At 42.0% G+C, this 21,539-nt stretch overlaps 1 protein-coding gene and 1 long non-coding RNA gene across 3 annotated transcripts in view; one reads left to right on the forward strand and one right to left on the reverse strand.

Annotated features, from left to right (window-relative positions):
* The window catches only part of Smarcc1 (SWI/SNF related BAF chromatin remodeling complex subunit C1), a 116,296-nt gene extending 103,568 nt beyond the window's left edge, over positions 1 to 12,728 (reverse strand). For both annotated transcript variants that reach the window (XM_085688895.2, XM_048424312.3), the window contains exons 1-3: positions 12,494 to 12,728; positions 10,575 to 10,694; positions 6,191 to 6,276 (exon numbers count right to left, since the gene is read on the reverse strand). In XM_085688895.2, the coding sequence (XP_085545021.1) occupies positions 6,191 to 6,276; positions 10,575 to 10,694; positions 12,494 to 12,685 (398 nt within the window). In that variant the 5' untranslated portion in view covers positions 12,686 to 12,728. The remainder of the gene's footprint in view (positions 1 to 6,190; positions 6,277 to 10,574; positions 10,695 to 12,493) is intronic.
* Positions 12,729 to 12,908: 180 nt separating this feature from the next.
* On the forward strand, positions 12,909 to 18,692 carry LOC125393323 (uncharacterized). Its single transcript, XR_007229771.3, has 3 exons — positions 12,909 to 15,183; positions 16,846 to 16,945; positions 17,706 to 18,692. It is a non-coding gene; the product is annotated as an uncharacterized LOC125393323 (long non-coding RNA).
* Positions 18,693 to 21,539: the final 2,847 nt, after the last annotated feature.

The following is a 21,539-nucleotide window of genomic DNA, read 5'->3' on the forward strand; positions in this document are numbered from 1 at the left end:
TTAAAAAAAAAAAACTTTTATGATAACGATAAACTATGAACTTTAAAACCCATCACCAAAGGGTTTAATGTCAGGAAATAAAGGATGGAAAAATCCTAGAGTCACTCACACCTGGAAACAGGGATCACACACAAAGAGGGATGGGTCTATCATGTTATCTAAGCTACTGAAAGTCACTTTCAACTACAGTAACAGCCTACAGGTGGTACAGGTACAGTGGTGGTACACCTCTAATCCCAGCACTTGTACGTGTGTGATATCAAGCAAGCCTATATGTGATATATAGGGTCTAATAGGGCAATGTCAGTATTACATTGGGGTAGGTCTCAGGAGCACAAGAATCCAAATCTCTGATGTATTCCCTGTCACCAGAAGAGGGCACTAGATCCCCACCATGTGGTTTCTGGAAATTCTCTGCAGTTCTGATTGTTTTCATTGTTCCTCCTGCTTGCCTGTATTTAGTGAGAGAGTGGGTAACACTCCTCCCTGCTTCTCTGTGTGTCTGTGCCTGTCACATCCTGGATAGTCAGAGTGCCCGCCACCTATGCCTGCCTGAGATGTAGCCGGCAGCCCTGGCTGGGGCTGGGGGAAAGGGAGAGAGTGGATTCTCCTGGAGAGCCATGGGCAGAGGCTCTGTGGATTCCCTGCAAGAGGCCTCACTGTTTCAGGTACAGCTGTGACCAGGTCTGAATCCAGGACAGACTCCAAAGCCAGAGAGAATCCCTGTCTCAGAAAATAACAACAACAAAAAAAAAAATAAGTAAACTAATAGATAAATTGATAGCCAGGCAGAGACTCAGAGAGATGATAAAACACCTCAGAGATCAGGGAGCCCAAGGCAGGCAGGTCACTGCGAGTGTAAGGCTACCTTGTTCTGCAGACTGAGATTCAGGACAGGCAAAATGACACAGATAAATTCTGTTTAAAAAATTGAATTTTAATTAAATTTAATTTAATTAAAAAGAATTGAATTAAAAAAATGAAATTGCCCGAGTTCAAATCAGCAATTTCCCAACTCCAACAAGAATGTTTACAGGAAAGGCAACAGATAAAGGCCCATCAAAGAAGTCCAGTGGAGCTGTAGGCACACCCTTTGAAACTTCTCTATTGCAAGGTCACAGAGTTAGGAAAGGATCTTGATCTTAAACTTTCCTTAATAGTAAGTCTCTGTGTGTATCATACTCAAGCCAAGTGCCCTCAGAGCTCATGGAAGATGAAACAGAGCTCTACAATAAGAGACAGGTGTTGGGGTGGGGGGGGATTCACTCAAGAAAATTAAAGCAAAGCCCTACACTAACCCTGGCACACAGTAAAATCAGTCCTATGAGGAAATTTTTAGCTCTAATTGCCCACGTTTTACAAAGGCTTCTAACCGGGAAGTGATGATGCATGCCTTTAGTTCCAGCACGCGGCCTGGTCTCCAAGAGCGAGTTCCAGGACTGACTCAAAAACTAGAGAGAAACCCTGTCACAAAAAAAGAACAAACAAACAAAAAAATCTATTACATAAATCAATAGATGCATACATAGATGGAAGAATAGATGAGAGACAGACAGAAAGAGAGAGAGAGAGAGAGAGAGAGAGAGAGAGAGAGACCCAAACCCCATCTTCTGTCTTCTGATGGTACCAGGCTCTCTCCCAGGGGTCACAGAGGAAGGTGGGCAGGCAGCAACGCAGACAGTGTACGTGTGTGATATCAAGCAAGCCTATATGTGATATATAGGGTCTAATAGGGCAATGTCAGTATTACATTGGGGTAGGTCTCAGGAGCACAAGAATCCAAATCTCTGATGTATTCATCAGGGTTCACAACTGCCTGTAACTCCAACTCCAAAGGATTTGGTGCCTTCTTCAGGCCTCCGTTGACACCTAAACTCACATATACACACACCTAGACATACATACATACACACATAACCAAAAATTAAACACATATACATAAAAAATAAAAATTTATCTAACAATAAACCATGTTAAATTATTCTAAAGTGTACCAGCAAATTCCAAAACATGATCACATATGCATCTCCAGCACATAGGGAAAAAGTAAATGCAGGACTCAACAATGGAAGAGTCCTCACAGACAACATCCTTAGCCCATGAATCAGTTACCCTAAAAGCAGATCCATGAAAAGAGTTCTATAGTCAGTCTTTATAAGACAAAACACAAACTTACTGAGTGGGTGAGTGGGGAGATCAAAAATCAGTTTAAAAAAAAAAAACTTTTATGATAACGATAAACTATGAACTTTAAAACCCATCACCAAAGGGTTTAATGTCAGGAAATAAAGGATGGAAAAATCCTAGAGTCACTCACACCTGGAAACAGGGATCACACACAAAGAGGGATGGGTCTATCATGTTATCTAAGCTACTGAAAGTCACTTTCAACTACAGTAACAGCCTACAGGTGGTACAGGTACAGTGGTGGTACACCTCTAATCCCAGCACTTGGGAGGCAAAGGCAGGCAGATCTCTGTGAGTTCGAGGCCAACCTGGTCTACAAAGCTAGTTCTAGGGCAGGCTCCAAAGCTAGAGAAATCCCACCTCAAAAACAAAACAAAACAAAACACAACCAACTGCAGGTACAAATTTGAGAAAGAGACAGTGGGTTTGAATCCTTGTTAGATTGCATTTTGAAGCCTATGTTAATTGAGAAAGCATTTAATTATGCCATTTAACACATACACTCTTCACAACTATCTTAGTGCTAGAGAGGCAATCCTCGGGCCACCATTCCTCACAGAAACTTGAGGGTAATATAGATAACTATTTTTTAGAGACAAATTTCATGTGTTTCAAGCTGGCCTCAAAAGTCACCGTGTGGCTGAGGATCCTTAACTCCTCCTGATCCTCCTGCTTCACCTTCCTAATGCTGAGACTATAAACTCGTACCAAACACCCACTTTTTGAACACTTTTTGAAAATACACATTAATAAGAGGTTACTTTTCAGAATCTATTACAAAGAACTCAAATAACAGTCTGGCTTTAAAATAAAGAAAACCCAAACATAAACAGTATACAAATGGCAACATGGAAAACCTGATACATCAAGGAAATGCAATTCAAAATCTCTTCTATCCTAAGTAGCATCAGTTGTCAACTGACAACCTAGAGTCATTTGAGAAAAATCTCAATTGAGAGATTGTCTAAATCAGATTAGCTTGTGGCCATGACTGTAAGATTTTTAGACTGATGTGGGAGGGCCTTGCATGAGCTCCTGCACTGAACACCTTCAGCAATGGACTGGGACCTGGAAGTGTAGGCCAAATAAACCTTTTCCAACCCATTCTAGTCAGAGTGTTTAATCAGCGCAGTGGTTGAATGGGAATTCTTGTCCTCAGTTAGTCAAGTATTTCGGAAGGATTAGGAAGTAGACCTTGGTGAAGAGGGTGTCACTAGGAGCAGGCTTTGAGCTTTCAAAAGCCTATACCGGCTCATTGTCTTTCTCTCTGTCAGTTGGTTGAGGATCAGGATGAAAAGCTCAGAGCTACTGCTCTAGCTTCCCACCATAATAATCATACAAGTCCCTAAATTAAAAACTTTCTTTATAATGGTTGCCTTGGGGGCTGAAGCAATGGCTCAGCGGTTAAGAGCCCTGGCTGCTGTTCAGAGGTACTGAGTTCAATGCCCAGCAACCACATAGTAGCTCCTAACCATCTGTAATGAGATCTGGTGCCCTCTTCTGGCCTGTAGGCATACATGCAGACAGAATACTGTATACATAGTTAATAAACAAATAAATAAATGAATAAATCTTTTTTAAAAATGAATAAAAAAAAATGGTTGCCTTGGTCATAGAGTCTCTTCACAGCAACTAACAGTAACCAAGACACACAGCAACACAATCAAACTACATCATCCTAGTTACAAAGACTATAAAAGAAAATAATAATGTTAATAATAGGGTAATGGAGAAACAGAACTCCTAATTCATTGGAAGAAATGTTAATGAGGCTAAACCTAGTGGCTCAGGACTACATCTCGACTTCTCAAGAAGACAGAGGCATGGTGATATAAACTCAAGGCCTGCCTATCTGTCTGTCTAGCAACTTAGTGAGACTGTGTCTAGACAGACACAGTCTGTGTAGCAACATAGTAAGACTGTGTTTAAAAATACGTTTTTTAATCAGGTATAGTGGTTCACTAGGGAAGGAGGGGCAGGCAAGTTCTGAGTCCTAAGTCTGTCTGGTCTACAGAAAAGTTCCAGGACAGTCAGGGCTGTGAAATATCTATCTCAAAAAACAAACAAAATAAATAAACAAGAATTTTTAGGAAAAAAAAATTTAAGCAGAATGGGCTGGGGGTGTAGCTTAGCTGTAAAGCACTTGGCAAGTATGCTCAAAACCCTAGGTAGAGTTCCAAGTAGTGAAAAGGAAAAGAAAGAGAGAGTGAGAAACAAGTGAGCTCAGTAATTTAAACAGTGTATATTTTAGTTTTATTTGGTTCAAGGGGTTACAATCCAAAATCAGAGAAGCAAAGACAAGAGGAACTGTAACGGGGACAACAGGAGTGCAGGCGATAGCTTATTTCTGTGGCTTGCTCAGCTTGCTTTTTAATCCTTTGTCATCCCTAGATCACCTGCCAAGGGATCAGTACAGGAAATGGCCTACAGGCTTGCTATAGGTCAATAAAATAGGGATATTTTCTCAATTAAGGTTCCTTCCTCTCAGATAACTCTAGCTTATATCAGACTGACCAAAAAAAGAAAAAGAAAAAAAGAAAGAAAGAGAAAAGGAAAAGAACAAAGAAAGAAAAACAAAACCAACAAACAAAAATTTTTGTATGGCTCCTCGAAAACTTAAAATTACCCAAACCGTGAAACACAGACAGACATGTCATTCCTGGGCACATGCAGTGACATATGTCAGCGCAATAGCTGCACTCATTTCTACTGCAGTCCTGTTGACAATAGTCCAGATGGGTTGTTACATACAGAGGTAAACAGGTGGGAAGGGGAATCATCTAACGAAATCAGAAATCACACCATAAAAGTGACCTAGAGGTTGATGATAAAAAGCCAGCACAGGCAGGGTATGGAGGTGTATGCCTTTAATTCCAGTACTCTGGAGACAGAAGTAGGCTGGTTTCTTTTGAGTTTAAGCCCTGCCTAGTGTACACAGGGAGGAGTTCTGGGCCAGACGGGACTATACAGTAAGACTCTGTCTCAAACGAAACGCCAAACCACTAAACACATACAACAGAGAGAGAGAGACAGACAGACAGACAGACAGACAGACAGACACACACACACACAGAGAGAGAGAGTACACACCAGCACCGTGGTCTTCAACTGTAGTCATCTCCAAAGAACACAAAGATTTTATCCAGAATCAAAACATGGATGAGCTGGGACGCAGTGGTGCATGCATTTAATCCCAGCACTCAGGAGCACTCAAAAACCCCCCAGAAAAAAAAAATGGATGAAAGACAAAAAAGAAACTATGGAATAGCCAGGTGGTGGTGGCGCACACCTTTAATCCCAGCACTCGGGAGGCAGAGGCAGGTGGATCTCTGTGAGTTTGAGGCCAGCCTGGTCTACAAGAGCTAGTTCCAGGACATGTTCCAAAGCTATGGAGAAACCCTGTCTTGAAAAAAACCAAAAAAGAAAGAAAGAAAAAAAAACAAAACTAAGGACTATTAGTTATAAGAGTACTCCAAAAATTTAAACAAGAGGGACCAGCAAGAGAGTTCAGTAGGTAAACCTGAGTTCCAACTCCATCACATAAAGGTGAATGGAGACAGCCCACTCCACAGTTGGTCTCTGCACATACATTATTATGTACATACACACAAAATTTTACATTCATCTCCCAGAACTACAAAAACTAAATATATTATTTACCTAATAAAGAGTTGTAATTTTTCTTGAATGTAAGAAAAAAAATGAAAGTGAGTTCTTTGTGATGTCTGAGAAGGTTAGAGACTCAGAGATCTGCCTGCCTCTGGCCCAAGTGCTGGTATGAAAAGGGTGCACCACCACACCTGGCTGAAACTACACTCTTGAGAAACAAGATTTAAAAAATTAAATACAAAATAAATTAAATACAGAAAATTTTTTTAAAAAACAGACTTTACCTTGTCATTAACATCAATATTCTTACAGAATTCTCTACACACAAGGGAATATGATTTCACATCAAGTAATATCACATTAAAACATGCAAATAAATTTTTAAAAAACTTACCACCCCTGTTCATTTTTGTACTTGTAAGCAGCTCCAAGAATGTGACACAAGGTGCCTCCAGCTTTGAAATCCATAAAACATTTTGCCTAAAGATGACAAATTGCACAAGAGGAAAATAAAAGTTCTCATCCAACCATTCATCTTATACTTGAAACTCAACTAAAGGACTCCTACATGTCAAAAAAAAAAAAAAAAATGAAATGTTTTACCAGTGAACTACACTGCCAGGCCTCCTTTCTAAGCCAGGTTCTCAAATACCCTGGCTAACCTTAACCTCACTCTGAGCCCAGGCAATCTTAAACTTTTACCTCAGCCTTCTCAGTAACCCAGATTATATGCTTCAACCACCAGGTCTGACTGACTTACAACATTATTTTTTATTTATTTACTTACTCCCTTATTTATTTAGAGTGTATGTTTTCAAGATAGTGTTTTTCTGTGTAGCACTGCCTGTCCTGGAACTCACTCTGTAGACCAGGCTTGGCCTCAAACTCAGTTCTCTCCCTGCCTTTGTCGAGAGTGCTGGGATTAAAGATGTGTGCCACCACTTCCCAGCTACTTCTCTTTTATCAAATCGGGGTCTCCTTTAGTCCATGCTGGCCTCCAATGAGCAACGTGGCTGAGACTGACTTTAACCTTTAACCTTCCTTCTACCATCCCACTGAATTCATCCTTACTGAATCCAGAAGAATGAACCACAATATCAGGCTAAACAAGATGTCCCCCCCCCAAGTTTTAAAATTATATTTACTGAAGCCGGGTGTGGTGGTACACGGCTTTAATCCCAGCACTCAGGAGACAGAGGCAGACAGATGTCTGTGAGTTCGAGGCCAGCCTGGTCTACAAAGTGAGTTTCGTGACAGTCTGAGCTGTTACACAGCTGTCTCGAAAACCCACCCCTCAAACGTTACATTTACTGGGCTGAAGAGATGGTTCAGCACTTCTACTTTTGCAGAGGACATAGTTAAATTATCTACACTCACATGGTGGCTCACAACTATCTATAACTCCAATTCTAGAAGATCTAAGGCTCTCCTGATTTCTAGAAGTCCTGCACTCAAGCACACACACCTGCACTCAGACAGATCCATATACACAAAATAATTTTTAAAATTTTTTTAAATAAATAAATAGCTGGCAGTGGTGACGCATGACAAACCCTTTAATCCCAGACTCAGGAGCCAGAGAAAGGGAGATCATTAGGAGGCCAGCATGGTACACAGTAAGACCTACCTCAAAAAATAAAACTACAACAAAAATGTCTTTGCTTTGTACTTGTCTTTCTCATTCCATTTTCTTCTACAGTACTGCAAACCAGGACCATCTCTTTCATTTGAGAAAATGCTGCATTCTATTTTGAGAGGAAAAGAAATACATCTGGTCCTACTGGCACTAAGCCATGAATTATTTTTAATTATGGTTTATGACTAAAAATATTCTCTAATCCCTAAACCCTTTTAGTAAATGATGGTTTAGTTCCCAGAATTTAAAATCCCCATGTCTACAGTCCCTTGTAATGTCATTTTGGATGATGACACTTTGAATGACACTCATATTAGGAATAAGAAAAGAATGGGAATCATTTTAAAAAATAAATACCTTTCTTGTTTGTTCCTGAGACAAGGTCTTACTACGCAACTCTGGCTATCCTGGAACTCACTATGTAGACCATGCTGGCCTTGAATTCAGAGATCCACCAGTCTCTGCCTCCCAAGTGCTGGGATTAAAGGTCCGCATCTCTATACCAGACTTTAAAAAAGAAAACAAAATACTTTGTTCTAGAACAGCCAGAGCTAAAGATCCTATCTCAAAAATTAAAAAAAAAATGAACTTTATGCAGATCTTACTCTAAATCATATAACATCTGAGAAATTACACTGCATAATTATTATATTATTACTATATCACTACATAATTTAATTTGTGTATGGGTGTTTTGCCTGCATGTATGTAAGTGTACCACATGCATACCCACACACAGAAACAGAGACAAACATGTAGATAAAAATTAATGATTAAGTCTTTTTTAAAAATTTTATTAGCTGGGAATGGGTAACAAATTTTAATTCCAGCACTTGGAAAACAGAGGCAAAATCAAAGTTCAAGGCCAGCCTGGTCTACAGAGTGAGTTCCAAGACAGGCAGGAATACAGAAAGAGACTGTCTCAATAAATAAATAAATAATTAAATTTCCATTTATAAGCCAGAAGTGGTGGTGTATGCCTTTATTCCTAGCACTCAGGAGGCAGAGGACATTCTGGTCAACATAGTGAGTTCCAGGACAGCCAAGGCTGTGTGGAAAGACCCTGTCTGAAAAGACAAAAATATTCTGCATAGATTTGGTTTGTGTGTGGGTAGGGTACAGAAGTGCCGCAGCAGAAATGTGTACATAAGACAATGTGAGGGAGCCTGTTTTCCTTCCACCATACAGGTTCCAGAGAAACAACTCAGGGTCGCACAGCACGGTGCCAAGAGCTTTCAACCACTTCGTCATCTATCTTTCTGTCCCCTGATATGATCTGAAAAGTATAAAACTGGGGAAGGTGGAGGGAATGCGAGGAGGGGAGGGAGTGGGAACTGGGATTGGTATCTAAAATGAAAAAAGATAGCTTGTATTTTTTTTTAAAAAAAAATTAAATTAAAAAAAGCGCAAAGAAGAGGTATAAAACTATACTGACCTTTAGTCTGAGTCAGTCAAACAAGATTATTACAGAACTTGCCAAAGCCCTAAGCTCAAAAACCAGAAAGTAAAATAGTCTTCAATTCCGAATAAGCACACTTTTACTCTGGCTCTGTACTTCAGTACTGCAAGTATCTGATGTTCAGGACAGGCATCCTGTTAATTATTTCCCTTTTATACATTTATTTACTTATTTTGTGTAAGAGAGAGGACCACAGGTCAAGGAGCCTTCTACCAATACGGATGACCCAAATTTGGTCCCTGTTACCCACATGGTAGGAAAACCAACTCCTGGAAGTTGTCCTGACCTTCACATGCATGCTATGGCAGGCATGTGCCAGCACACATACAATCACACACTAATTAATAATTAAACTTAATTTTTTTGATTTTTTGATTTATTTCTCTGTGTAGCCTTAGCTGTCCTGGAACTCGCTCTGTAGATCAGATTGGTCTCAAGCTCAGAGGTCTTCTTGCTTCTGTCTCTGAGGTGCTGGGATTAATCTGAGGTGCTGGGATTAAAGGTATATGGCACCACTGCCCAGGTATTTAATTTTTTTTTAATTAAAAAAAAAGCAGTGGGTGCTGGAGAGATGGCTCAGCGGTTAAGAGCATTGCTTGCTCTTCCCAAGGTCGTGAGTTCAATTACCAGCAACCACATGGTGGCTCACAACCATCCGAAATGAGGTATGGTGCCCTCTTCAGGCATACATGCAGAAAGAATATTGTATACATAATAAATAAATAAATTTTAAAAAAAAAAAAGCAGTGGTGGTGAACGCCTTTAATCCCAGCACTCAGAAGGCAGAGGCAGGAGGATCTCTGTGACTGTGAGTTCAAGGCCAGCAGACTCCAAACTACAGAGAAACCCTATCTCAGAAAACAAAACACAACAAAAAAATCCCACATGGGGCTAGAGAGAATTTTCAGTGGTTAAAATCACACTGGCTGCTCTTCCAGAGGACCTGGTTCAATTCCTGACACCCACACTGCAGCTCACAACTGTCTGTAAGACCAGTTCCAAGCAAGGGATCTGACACCTTTACACCAATGCATATAAAATTAAAAACAAAAACAAAACACAAAATATACTCTTGTCACAAGAGTCTAACAGACAAGTATCAGTATATACAGCACAGCAGAAACTATGGCAATCATAACACAAAAATATTGAGTATTTATGTTTGTTGCAGTCTAAAACACATTACACATTAAATGACAGCAGGCAAGAATTCTACCACTAAGCTGAGGATAACAGAACATGCCTGTAAACCCAGCTCACGGAAGTGAAGGCAAAAGGATCAGCTAGCCTCCCATACAGAGGCAGTTCCAGAGCTGTATCAAAAACAAACAAAACACTTCTCTGTACAGTTGTTGTGTCCACCCCACCCCAATCACAATAGCAAGGGAAATCAGCCATAGGTGACACTTCAAAGTACAGAAACTGAGCCCAGAAGTGGCGACACACACCTTTACTCCCAGCACTCGGGAGGCAGAGTCAGGTGAACTGATTTTGAGGCCAGCCTGGTCTAAACAAGTCCCAGGACAGACATGGCTGATATACAGAGATACCCTGTCTCAAAAATAAAAGCCAAAAAAAAAAAAAAAGAAAGAAAGAAAGAAAGAAAGAAAGAAAGAAAGAAAGAAAGAAAGAAAAGAAAAGAAAAGAAAAGAAAAACAGAAGCTGAAGATCCTATGTACTTACAGGTAGTTTGGTGAAAGCCGGGTTGGTGACATGCTTCCCAAAGGCATCTTCTTGGAACTGAAGAAGCTGTACCACCAGTCCAGCCAGCGCTTTATTGGTAGGAGCATCTGCATGAACATACTGCAAGAAAAAGACAGGGATTCAAACACGGCTACAGCTGATGCTGGAGGGAAAGCTATTTTACCTCCTATTATCTATTAAGTAATGGCACGACACCAAATTTTAGGTGTATGAAACACATTTTCCATGGCAACAGAAATGCTTAGTGAGTCCAGGGTAGTGGTGCACGCCTCTAATTCCAGCACTAGGGAGACAGGCAAGAGGATCTCTTTGAGTTCGAGGTCAGCCTGGTCCAAAGAGCAAGTTCGAGGACAGGCAAGGCTACACAGTGAGACCCTGAAGAGGGTTGAAGACCGAGAAATGCTTTAGTGTACACGAAGAACAAATAAGTCAACACTATTTCTGCCTTTAAATAAAGCCTTACAAGCACAGTCACTTCTCAAAACACCCAAGATCCCTGTCAAACACCAACAGTTCACCCACCAAGCTGCAGACCCCAAGCCCAAAGTCAGGAACTAGTTTTTTGGTTTTGTTTTTTTTTTTACTCTTCTGAGATAATATCTCGTGTTGGTAGCCGAGGCTTGCCTTGAGCTTCGAGCTCCCTGTGTAAGAGTGGAAAACCTTGTACTTCTGATCTTCATGCTTATACCTCCCAAAGGATTGCAGATGTGAGCCACTAGTACCAGCTTTCATAAGGTACTGGGGTTCAAACCCTGGAACTAACTTAGGGTTCACTTAACCCTAAGTGCTAAGTGAACACTACAAAATGATTTAAATCCCAAGGTGCTAGTTTAATATTTCATTCATTCGACAAACACTTATTCAGCAACTATTAAGGATGATACAATTAAACATTAACTAGGATCAAGAACAAATCTCAAACACATCCTGGGGTCTCGATGGGGAAAACATTGCTGAATTTGAGGAGTAGAGGAAGTGTTTTGAGTCATTCTTCAACACTGACATAGTGGAGCAATTTTACTATAACAATAACTGGGGCCGGTAGGGTAAAGGGGACTGACCACCTAAATTCGATTCCTGGACCAATTTGGTGTTAGAGAATCACTTCGCTTAAGTTGACAGCCACATAGGAGCGGGATGCACCCCAACAAAATAGATAGATATAATTTTAAAAAAAAAATTAACAAAGAGTTAAATCACAACTTTGTGAAACAACTGACTCAGCAGAATGTACATTCGAAAATAGGAGAAACACGGGAGGTTTGTCAAAAATAAACATTACAAAGAAAACATAGATATAAACGGAGTTCTCGCTTAAGGACGTGAACTTCTGTACTCACATCTTTACACAACACAAAAAGTACAAAAAAAGTGAAAACCCATCACTGTCCCGTATCAAGCCTATTGCAGGGTTTAAATCTACATTAACTCGCAAGGCCAATCATCCAAGGTTCCTTAGCGAATGGAAACTGGGTAGCAAGACCTTAATTACCGAACCGCTTAGAAATTGGTGTCTAAACAAAACTTCAAGCTACTTCTACCACGCTGGGCTCAGTCTTTTAAGCTCTTTGTTCATACACCTAAGGCAGCTAACAAAAGACCGGAGACACACGCCCTGCAACTCTGCCCAGCTCCCGCTGCTTCTGCACAGAAGAAGCGTGCGAGCTGGGGCTTCCCACGCGAGAGTGTGTGGGTTTGGGAGAGCCAGCAGCAAAGGCCCGTCCCGCCGCGTGCCTACAGCCGCCCGCGGGGGCGTGGCGAGAGCCAAGCCAGCCTTTGTTGTCCCTCGTGGCGCGCGGGGGGGGGGGGGAGGGGTGGCCCGAGAATCGCGAGGCTCGCAGCCACCACCAGCCCCCGTCGCGTGGCTCCTCGGTCCCCACGGGCGCGCGCGAACCCACCTTCTTGTAGTGCTTGCCCAGCCAGACTCGCACCGAATCCAGCTGGGACACCGTATCCGGGCTTTCCCAAAACTTGCTGGCAGGGCCCCCGTCCTTCCGCCGGTACACGGCCAAGCCCGAGGCCGCCGCCGCACCCCCTGCACCCACGGCGCCTGCTGCCGCTCCGGGACCGCCGCCCGCTGCCGCGGCCATGGTCACCGTCCGTCGTCTCCACCGCCCTGCCTGGCCCTCGCGGCGTTTCCCGTTCGCACCCGCGCGCGCGCGCGCGCAGATGCCACCTCCTCCTCCTAGCCCCGCCCAACCAACCCCCTTCCGGCGTCGAAGCCCAGTCACGCCCCTTCTAGACACGGGAGCCCTAACGGACTAGCTGGAAGAGCAGACGTACGCATGCGCAGCACGCCGTTAGTCCCCCCCACACAACAAGAGGCGCTACCTGCCTCTTCCGCCCGCCTTTCGGGACTGAGTTCCAGTCACAGCTCTTCGTGAGCTCTGCATCTGACTCTCCCGGGCTTCCTGCGTCCGATCGTTAAGCGGTCAACAGCCCCGAGGAGATCCTGTGTCACTCCTAGAGGAAGCCGTCTCGGGTGTGCAGTTAGTATGCAGTCCCCACAGCCCTGCTACACCCGGGGCCGCGTCGGCCTTGGAAACCTTGCCCCAGTCTAGCTCAGAGCTTCGGCTTCACACACCTCCAAGCGCTCATTAATGTCTCTCGAGCCACCTCAGCTGGTTTCTGCCTCCTCGGCCTGTTGCCTGCTGCTCCCGTGACCTCGAGATTATCTTCCCTTTTGATATTCGCACGCGAGGCAAGGCGTTCTCAAATTCGTCACTTCAAAGTATTCCAGAAAACCGTCCCTGACTGAACCGCCAATCACACACCAACCCGATGGTTTCTTTGCAGCTTTCGCCACAACCTGGTGCTTTTATTCATAGATGTATCCTCGGCGTGGGGAACAGGACGTTTAGTCTTCACGGGCTCAGTAGATATTTGATGAATGAATGTTCTACATGAAGGCTGAGTTTGAATTATTAACTGTGTGACTGGCTGTATTGGGAACGTGAACATCATCCTCTATGATCTTGGCGCTCTAAGTGACCAAGTTTGATGAGTTTTTCCACCTTTCAAAAATGAGTATGGGTAGCCTTGGTAGTGGTGTCGCCTACCTTTAATCCCAGAGGCAGAAGCAGGAAGATCTCTTGAATTTGAGGCCAGCCTGGTATACAGAGCGAGTTCCAGAACAGCCAGGGTTACACCGAGAAACCCTGAAAGAGAGGTGGGGTGGGTGGGGAGTGAATAGAATGTAGTCAGAAAGGACAGGGAACTCGAGAGACATACCTGAAACAGAGGCACTGACCGTGAGAAAGAACACTCAGTGAAAGACCCTTAGGGCTGGAGAGATGGCTCAGTTGTTAAGAGTACCGACTGCTCTTCCAGAGGACTTGGGTTCAATACCTAGCACCCACATGGCAGCTAACAACTATCTGTAACTCCAAGATATGACACCCTCACACAGAGATACATGCAGGCAAAATACCAATGTATGTAAAATAAATTATTTTAGTCGGGCAGTAGTGGTGCATGCTTTTAACCCTAGCACTCAGTAGGCAGAGGCAGGTAGATCTCTGTGAGTTCGAGGCCATCCTTGTCTACAAGAGCTAGTTCCAGGAAAGACTCCAAAGCAACACAGAGACCCTGTCTCAAGAAAGAAAGAAAAAAAGAAAGACTCTTGAAGATGTGCGATAGAACTGTGAGGGCTGACTTTGCCTTCTTATTTTTCCCAAGATTTATTTATTATGTATACAGTATTCTGCCTGCATGAATGCCTTCAGGTCAGAAGAGGGCACCCAATCTCATTACAGATGGTTGTGAGGCATCATGTAGTTGCTGGGAATTGAACTCAGGACCTACTGGAAGAGCAGCCTGTGCGCTTAACCTCTGAACTATTTCTCCAGCCCCAACTTTGTCTTCTTAAGCACTGAGAAGCAAGCTTCAACTGAGGAAGGTACATGATGAGGTGTATACATGAGGAAGATCGCAGTCCCATTGGTATGAAGGGTAATTTGGGGAAAAGTGGATTCTGAGCTGATTGTGGTGGCACATGCCAATAATCACAGCACTGGTGATGCTAGGTTCATGAACTGGGAGGATTGCTACAAGTTTGTGGGCAGTTAGGAAACAAGTGATAGGGGAGTTCAGCCAATCATATTCTGTTTTCGGGGCATGCTGCCCTCAGGCAAAAGCCTGACTATAAACCTAGTAAGCACGCTCGCTAGCTCTCTTTTCGCCTGGCTCCTGCGTCCAGACGGATCGGTTGGATTCTGGTATAAGCTGTTGTAAGTCTTACTTCTGTTTATTAAAGCTGTATATTTTGTATCAAGATAGTCTGGGGACTTTTCTTTACCAATCGCCCTGCAGCTTCATCTGGCGCCCAACGTGGCGCGGGCCTAGCGGCCTGAGCGCACACCGCACCTGAGGTCTAGCCAGTTCCTAGCCACATTTGCAGGACCGCGCAACTAACTTCCTTGGCTTTTGCTACCCCCATTGGGCACTGTCTTCCCCCAGCACTCGATCTATAAATTTAACCTCTGGATTTGAGAATCTATATTTTAGAATTTGCTTTCCGGGTCGGCGCCATTGCCACATGGATTCAGGTGTGCCCCCGCAGCTTACTGGCAGACAAGGGTCATTACAGGTAAGATTTTTCTTTTCAGTTGAAAACAAATAAATAAATACAATTTCTTTTGATTGAACATGTCAAAAAATATTACTATCCAAAAATTCAATGACCTTTTTAATTGTGCCATGGAGGATATCCTCCATGAGGTTTCTGATATTCCTCTTACTTGGTTATTTCTGGGACTTGTCGCTTTTCTGGTGTTTGGATATGTTATAAGAACGATGCAGTCCTTCAAGATTGAATCAGCAATGCTGAGGGCAGAGATTAAAACCTTAAGGACAATTCAGACTGACACCAACCTCCTCAAAAAAGAGTTTGGAGTTTTCAAGAAAGAGACTAGATCTTTGTCTGATATGACTTGGTCGACTGACCAAAATATCAAGAAGGTACAGTCTGATATTGCTTCTTTAGAAGGGAACTTCACTGCTCTCAAGGAGGGGACAACCAAAATGACTCATAACCTCCAGTTCATGACTGTAAATGCTGAAACATTAGCTGAGAGGATTAAAACCATTGAATATAAAAATTGGACTTTATCAAAAGGGTATGATAGATTAATTGACAGGATTTCCATACAAGAAGGCACAGTACATGCCATGAGGATTCTGTCCAAGGAGGATATGGTATCTCTAACGGACAAGCTCTACGTGTTAAAATTATCAATGAAGGCGATAATGTCCAATTATGAATTATAGACTACATTCGTCCTTTGTTAGAGAGATGTTAAAATCCTGGGCTCTCAGCAACAGGGCAACCCCTCAAGATTGGAATCAGCTGACCTCTGCTGTCCTGGAGAACGGACCTTTATGGCATTTCAAATGCCTATTCAAGCAAGAGGCCAGACTTTTACAACAACAAGAATCAGCGAAAGGAATTGAGGTTTCTCTAGATAGGATAATTCAAAATTCAAGTCAAGAGAGCCTGAATAGTAACAAACCATGCTAAGGCCAGACATTCACAAGTAAAAATAAGTCTCCATGTATTTATTTGGGAGCTGGGAGACAGACCCCGAAAGAGCAAAGAGTAAAAATAAATAAATAAATAAATAAAATCAACAATGTTTTGGTGTTCCAAAATGGGCCCATTTTTTTCATGTAGGGCCTGAGAAAGTTGAAAGCAAAAACAAGTTATGATGCCTTTAAGAAACTCTGCTGTGCCCAGTGGTGGTGGCACACACGCACCTCTAATCCCAGCACTCAGGAGGCAGAGGCAGGTGGATCTCTGTGAGGCCTGCCTGGTCTACAAGAGCTAGTATTAGGATAGGCTCCAAAGCTACAGAAAAACTCTGTCTGGAAAAAAAATAAAATAAAAAAATAAAAATAAAGAAAAGAAAGAAATTTTGCTGTATAGCAGAGCACTTAAACAGATTTTTCCCATCAGATAGAAACAAAAAACTCAGTGAAAAATATCTGCCACAGTACAGGGCACTGGCATTCCAGAGCTGAAAGGCTGAATGTGGCTCCAGGTCAAACGAATCTCTGGACCAGGCCTACGGGCTTAAGCTTGGCATTCATGATCTGAGATGCTGCAGAGCCACCCACCAAAGCTGCTGCAGAGGTCCTAGCCGCACTGCTTAGCAGTTTAAAGCCTCTTGTAGACAAAAAGGACTAGAAATATGAGGTAAAAGAGGTTCAGACAAAAGAAAACCCTAAGCAGGTATCTATTATGATCCAGCAGGAGATGGACCTTGGCAGGTTGGATCCAAACCACAGGTGGTGAGGGACAAATGTGTCATGCAGACAGAATCCCAAGGGCTTAGATCCATTTAAATTTTCTGGTAAGTAACCTTCCTTTCTTGATTTTATTTGCATCACTATAGAATGAAGGGGCTCCAGGTATTGGTGTGTCCTGTACAATGCGATGATGGACCTAGTTAGTTCTCTTTATAATTTAAATTCTCTTACTTTGGGGATATTTGTTGTTAATCTCTTCCAAAAAATTACTGCAAGCTATTACTGGGGTTTGCTTCCTGCCCATAATTTGTCAATTTCATCATTATTAAAAGATACTATAATCTCTGCTGAGCCTATTCCTTCTAATTGACAAAGTCTTAATTTTCCTTTCAGAATTAACTCAGAGAGCTTTTCCACATAATTTTAATTTTTTATGCTGTTCATGTGGTATAAAGATCTTTTCTAAGAAAACATCTTCCCTCTGCATTAAAATTTCTGTAGGGGAATGTTTGGAGGGTAACATGACGAAGACAGTTAAGCTTCAGACCCACACGATCCAGATATGCATTCTGTACTTTCTCTTCCACCAAAGCCAATTCTCTCTCAGCTTCATCTGATAATTCTCTTGGACTATTTAAGTTCTTGTCACCGTCTGAGATTTTGACCAAATTACTCAGTTCATCAGGACTTACCCCAGTGGTGTTCCATAAATAGAATAGGAAATGTCTCCTAGCAATCTTTGAAAGTCATTAAGAGATCTGTAATTGATCTCTCCTGATTTGTACCTTTTGGGATCTAATCTTTGTAAACATATTTTATAGCCTAAACAATTACTAGAATGTCCTCTTTCTTTTTTTTTTCCAGGAAAATTTGTAATCCTCAACACATCATTTCTTTACTTCTTCAAACATCCTCTCTAAATTATTTATATTTGAATCAGCCAATGTCATCCATGTAATGCTAAAGTATAGATTGAGGAAACTGCTTGAATATTGTTTCCTATGGCTACTGTACAAAATATTAGCAAAGAGTGGGGCTATTTAAAATTCCCTGTGGGAGAATCTTCCATTGATATCTCTCAACAGGCTGGGAATCCTTAAGTAGGAACTGTGAAGGCAAATTTTTCTCTGTCTTTTTCTTGTAAAGGTTTACTGAAGAAACACTCCTCTAAATCAATGGCTATAAGAGGTCATCCTTTAGGCAATAGAGAAGGCAAAAGAATTCCAGACTGAAGAGAGCCCATTGGCTGAATCATTTTGTTAATAGCTCTTAGCTCTGTTACCATTCTCCATTTCTCAGATATCTTTTTAGTAACAAATACAGGAGAATTCCAATGGCTGGTTGATTCTTCAATATACTGAGCATCTACTGTAGAACTCTAAAATAACTCTAAAGCCATTTCTGACCATTCTGAGGCCTCTCAGCAGTAGTGCTCCCCTCTGCCCTGGGAACCAGGAATCTAACAATTACCCATACACGTACTGAAATGTTGGGAACTTTCCATTCCCGAGTCTTTGTGAATGTTCTCCAGAAACTGGGGCAAGATAACCTTTAAGATGTTGACTCAGTTCCTTTTGATTCAGTCCCTGGGAAAGGGGTCAAAGTGACCTTCAGATGTTTCCTTTTACCTCATCTGATCTGGCAACTGCTCTCCAGCCAATTATTCATAATAGCCCTTTTAAATAAGCCAGTTATAACAGTCAAAGAACAACCCCCAGACACCCACCTTGCTTATGTGGCTTTTTCCTTTAAAAGTAGACTGTACCAGCTATTCGGGGTCTTTCTGGCCTCTATAATGCTGAAAGACCCTGTCATGACAGAATTAATAAAAATCCTCATGCTTTTACATCAGCTGTGGTGTGAGAGATGGTCTCTTGGGACGATTCCTCCTTGGTGATTGGACTCTAGGGTCAACACTATTTGTTTTAATGCTCTGGAACTTTTGTTTGATGATGCAAAGATGTGTTTGAGTAAATAAAATTTGGGACTGGAAAGATGGTTCAGTGATTAAAAGTATTGGTTTCTCTCCCAGAAGATGAAGGTTCAATTCCCAGCACCTACACAGCAGTTTACAACTGTCTGTAACTCCAGTTCCAGGGAATCTGACACCTTTACACCAAATGCCATAAAATAAAGTTTAAAAAAATGGGGCTGGAGAGATGGTTCAGCAGTTAAGAGGACTGGTTCTTTGTCCACAGGCTGGAGAGATGGTTCAGAGGGGCTGGAGAGATAGCTTAGAGGTTAAGAGCACTGGCAGCTCCTGAGTTCAATTTCTAGCAACCACATGGAGGCTCACAGTCATCCATATGCAGGCAGAACACTGTATACATAATAAATACAAGAATAATTTTTTTAAAAAAGTAATAAATAAAGAACCAGGCGGTGGTAGCATATGCCTTTAATCCTAGCACAGGCAGAGGCAGGCAAATCTCTGTGAGTTTGAGTTCAAGGCCAGCCTGATCTACAAGGGCTAGTCACAGGACAGGCCTGAAAGCTACAGAGAAACCCTGTCTCAAAACAAACAAACAAACAAACAAAAAGTAATAAATAAAATTCAACTGCTGTTTGTAAGCTGAGTCAGCAACTAGCTGACAGGAAGTGGTAGGAGGAGCCAGGTGGAGATGGGTTTTTAAAGAGGCCCAGAAGCATGAGGGCTTCTGGAGAGACACCAGGAATGGGCGTGAGCTACTTGCTAGTGAGCCTCTCAGAGGGACAGAGTTCCACTTCAACCTTTGAATCTTGGGTTCTTTGGAGGGACAGAGATTAAGTTCTTTGTAGTTTTGACTAGTCTACACCTGCACCTGCAAGAACAGAATTCCCTCAGGCTGTGGTTCTCGTGGTCTAACTGCTGCAGGTAGTGGCAGAGTTGCAGTTGCTGATAGGACAGCTGTGGATAAAAAGGCAGTAACAATTTAAAGAGGACAACAGAATGAACCTAAATACTTTAGGGGTATCTTTAAAGAAGAAATAAAAAATATGTTGCTTTGGGGAAGGAGTTTTTTTTTTTTTTTAATTTCCAAAGGAAACAAGTGGTTGTGGATTTGTTCCAGATTGATATGAATCAGGTTTGATTAAGGGAGACCTCCTAAAACTTGGCAGGTGGTATATATCAGCAAAGGTGGTTACAACTAGTCTTCCTAGAACCTGAGCATTATCTCAATTTTCTCAGGGACCCCTAAAGCTGCCTTCAGCTACAGACAACAAAAAGCAGCCTAGAGAAGATGATGCCCACGTTCCCAAGAGATGGGAGGGATGACTCTTGGCTATTTAGTAAGTTATGGATGTTTGTAACGTAATCATTTAAGGGAATATAGGATAAAAGACAACTATTAATTAATTTGGTATATCAATATACCAAAATCCATGCCTATTGCATTGGCAAGGATTTTGGTATATTGATATAAATTTAAAGTTATTTTACTATATTGTATATATGTTTCTACTCTTGTAGAGTTTGAAGCCAGCCTTGTCTACAAAGTGAGTTACAGGATAAGCTCCGAAAGCTACAGAGAAACCCTGTCTCAAAAACTGAAAAAATAAAGGAAAACAAGCAAAAAAACCCAAAGGTTTTTCATAACATTGAGTCACAGATGCTTCTGACAGCACCAATTTGATATAGATATAAATAATTTGCATTGGTATAAATCTTGATTTATTGATATAAGTTTAAGGTCAATTTTGTTATATATATATATGTATTTCAGATCTTGTTTAAGGTATTGTGGTTGTGTAGTTCATTTAAAAATGTAATGTAGGGGCTGGAGAGATGGCTCAGAGTTTAAGAGCATTGCCTGCTCTTCCAAAGGTCCTGAGTTCAATTCCCAGCAACCACATGGTGACTCACAACCATCTGTAATGGGGTCTGGTACCCTCTTCTGGCTTGCAGGCATACACACAGACAGAATATTGTATATATAATAAATAAATAAATAAATATTTTTTTAAAAAAGTAATGTATAATTAGGAAATATAGGTTGTTAATGGATAATCATCGATAATAGTCAAGCTTGTAGTCATGTTAGTTAGATTTTCTCGATATATAGAGATATATTTCAGTTAGATGGGCATTCTTCATTGTATCACCCGATTCTGTGTTACCCTCTTGGTACAGTTCGTGTGCCACTACCATGCGTGAGCTGGACAAGGGCCTGGAGATTGAAAGAACATACAAGAGACCTGGGTCATTGGAAAGGAGATCAGTCAAATGCCATTTATTCAACCTTGGGGAAATCCTTAAAAACCTAGCTGCTGCTCATGGAATTCCCCCCAGGCAGGTGGGAAATTGCCACACCCAAGATGGAGTAAACAATGACCTACAGCTAATCACCAAGCAGGGCAGAAGGAGCACAAAAACTAACAGAATGTTTTAGCTGGCTGACCAGAAACTGTCTTTAAGATGAACCCCAGAATCAGGGGTAGACCTGGGCCTTAAATGTCCCCCTTTTATATCAATTATATGACTAGGTCTGTTTTAGGTGGTATTGGACGTCAGGCAATACCTCTTACCCATCACGGGAAAGCATCCAGGTCAAAACACATTTCTTGTCTTAGGTTGGGGCAGCCCCCCAAAAACCTTTCCCATCATTGGCTCACTAGTCACCCATCATCCTGAAAGATCCTCCAGGGAAATAGCTAAGAGAACTCACCAAGCAGTGACATTGACCTGAGCTAGTCTCTGGCTCTGGCACCATGAAACCA

This window comes from Myodes glareolus, chromosome 4, assembly GCF_982192425.1.
Source record: "Myodes glareolus chromosome 4, mMyoGla1.1, whole genome shotgun sequence".
Classification (NCBI taxonomy): domain Eukaryota; kingdom Metazoa; phylum Chordata; class Mammalia; order Rodentia; family Cricetidae; genus Myodes; species Myodes glareolus.